General features: G+C 46.0%; 1 protein-coding gene across 2 annotated transcripts in view; it reads right to left on the bottom strand.

Annotated features, from left to right (window-relative positions):
* The window catches only part of Ube4b (ubiquitination factor E4B), a 103299-nt gene that overhangs the window by 59533 nt on the left and 42337 nt on the right, over nucleotides 1-1429 (bottom strand). The window contains exons 6-7 of one of the 2 annotated variants that reach the window (XM_026782239.1): nucleotides 577-805; nucleotides 23-119 (exon numbers count right to left, since the gene is read on the bottom strand). In XM_026782239.1, the coding sequence (XP_026638040.1) occupies nucleotides 23-119; nucleotides 577-805 (326 nt within the window). The remainder of the gene's footprint in view (nucleotides 1-22; nucleotides 120-576; nucleotides 806-1429) is intronic. The other variant, XM_005353692.2, reaches the window with a different exon arrangement.

Below are 1429 nucleotides of genomic sequence, written 5' to 3'. Positions count from 1 at the left end.
GGGATGCGGGAGGCACAGCCACCTGGGGGGCTGCACGGGAAGGTGAGGCCAAGGATGGACTCAGCCCTGGTGCAAAGCTCCAGAAACTGGCAGCAGGAGCAGGGCTAGTTTCATAGAGGCTAAATTAGTTGGAAAAGGGAGGAAAGAAGAGAAAAATCAAAGAAACACTTGAGATAACTAAGAATGGATAATGTCAGCTTTTAAAGGATAATACAATCATATTATAAATTCTAAAAGTTTAAGTAGATAAGCATTTCAAAAATGACCAGACACTAATTGCTACATTCATGTGGAGGTGCCAATGACCCCTTCCAAAGAATAATGAGCACACAGAGCCATGTGTGTCTAAAATTTAACCTATCAACAACCTAACCAACCACAGAAGGCTAAGAAATTCAATCAAAGAAGGGTAGCACCACCTGCAATGGCCACAGCCACCCTGTCCCCCGCTCTCCCCGCATGTTAAAGACACTGTAACATCAACGACACACACATCAACACTGTGGAACGGCTCGCCTCAACATTCTCCACAGCTGTTTTCACTGCCAGTGAGATGTGCAAGAGAATCACACTGACCTAGACAACGAGCTGGCGCCGAAGGAGCCCAGGCTGCAGAACATGGGGCTTGTTCCTGGATTGGAGCCAGTGTTCAACATGAGATTTCTGTCAGGTGACCGAGCTGCCGTGGCAATAGGCTGAGATGTGGCTGTCAGACTGGCAAACGGATTTTCATCTCTTGTCTGAGTGGACATCATCAGCACTTCCATTAAAATCTGGCCAATCAGATCCTTAAAATCAGAGAACACTGTTGGGAAGGCAGAGCAAAAAGCAGGTTATTCACGGGTTATCATTTCCACGGTCCTCAATAAGCCAAACAGAACCATAGTGACGCTGTGCGCTATGCGGTACTGGGTTCTCAACACTAAAAGGATACTAGCTGAAACCCAAAAAGAGGTCCAGTGTTCTTTCCAGTGATTTTTCTTTTTTTAATTTATTTTTATTTTACTGGTGTTTTAGCTGTATGCATATCTGTGTGAGAGTGTTGGATCCTGGAGTTACAGACAGTTGTGAGCGGCCATGTGAGTGCTGGGAATTGAACCTGGGCCCTAATGAGCATCAGTGCTCTTGACCGCTCAGCCATCTCTCTAGCCCTTCTTTTTCTTCTAAATATTATTGTACATTTTTCTCTGTGTGTATATATGTGCACACGCATGCCCATGTAGGGATCAGAGGACAACTTTCAGGATATCTTTCCATCCACCGTGTAGGTTCTGGGGACAGCACTCAGGCCATTATGCCTAGGGTCAGGCATCTCTACCCACTGAGCCATCTCACTGGTTCAGCCCATAGTCATTTACAAGTTTGGGCAAACATACCACAACTGTGTAAGAGGCAACATCAGAGGAAGCTGAGAGACCACAGCTGTACA

Source organism: Microtus ochrogaster, chromosome 10 (genome assembly GCF_000317375.1).
Source record: "Microtus ochrogaster isolate Prairie Vole_2 chromosome 10, MicOch1.0, whole genome shotgun sequence".
NCBI classification, from domain to species: Eukaryota; Metazoa; Chordata; class Mammalia; order Rodentia; family Cricetidae; genus Microtus; species Microtus ochrogaster.
The sequence above is the reverse complement of the archived record's forward strand: the minus strand, read 5'-3'. Positions and strand labels throughout refer to the sequence as shown.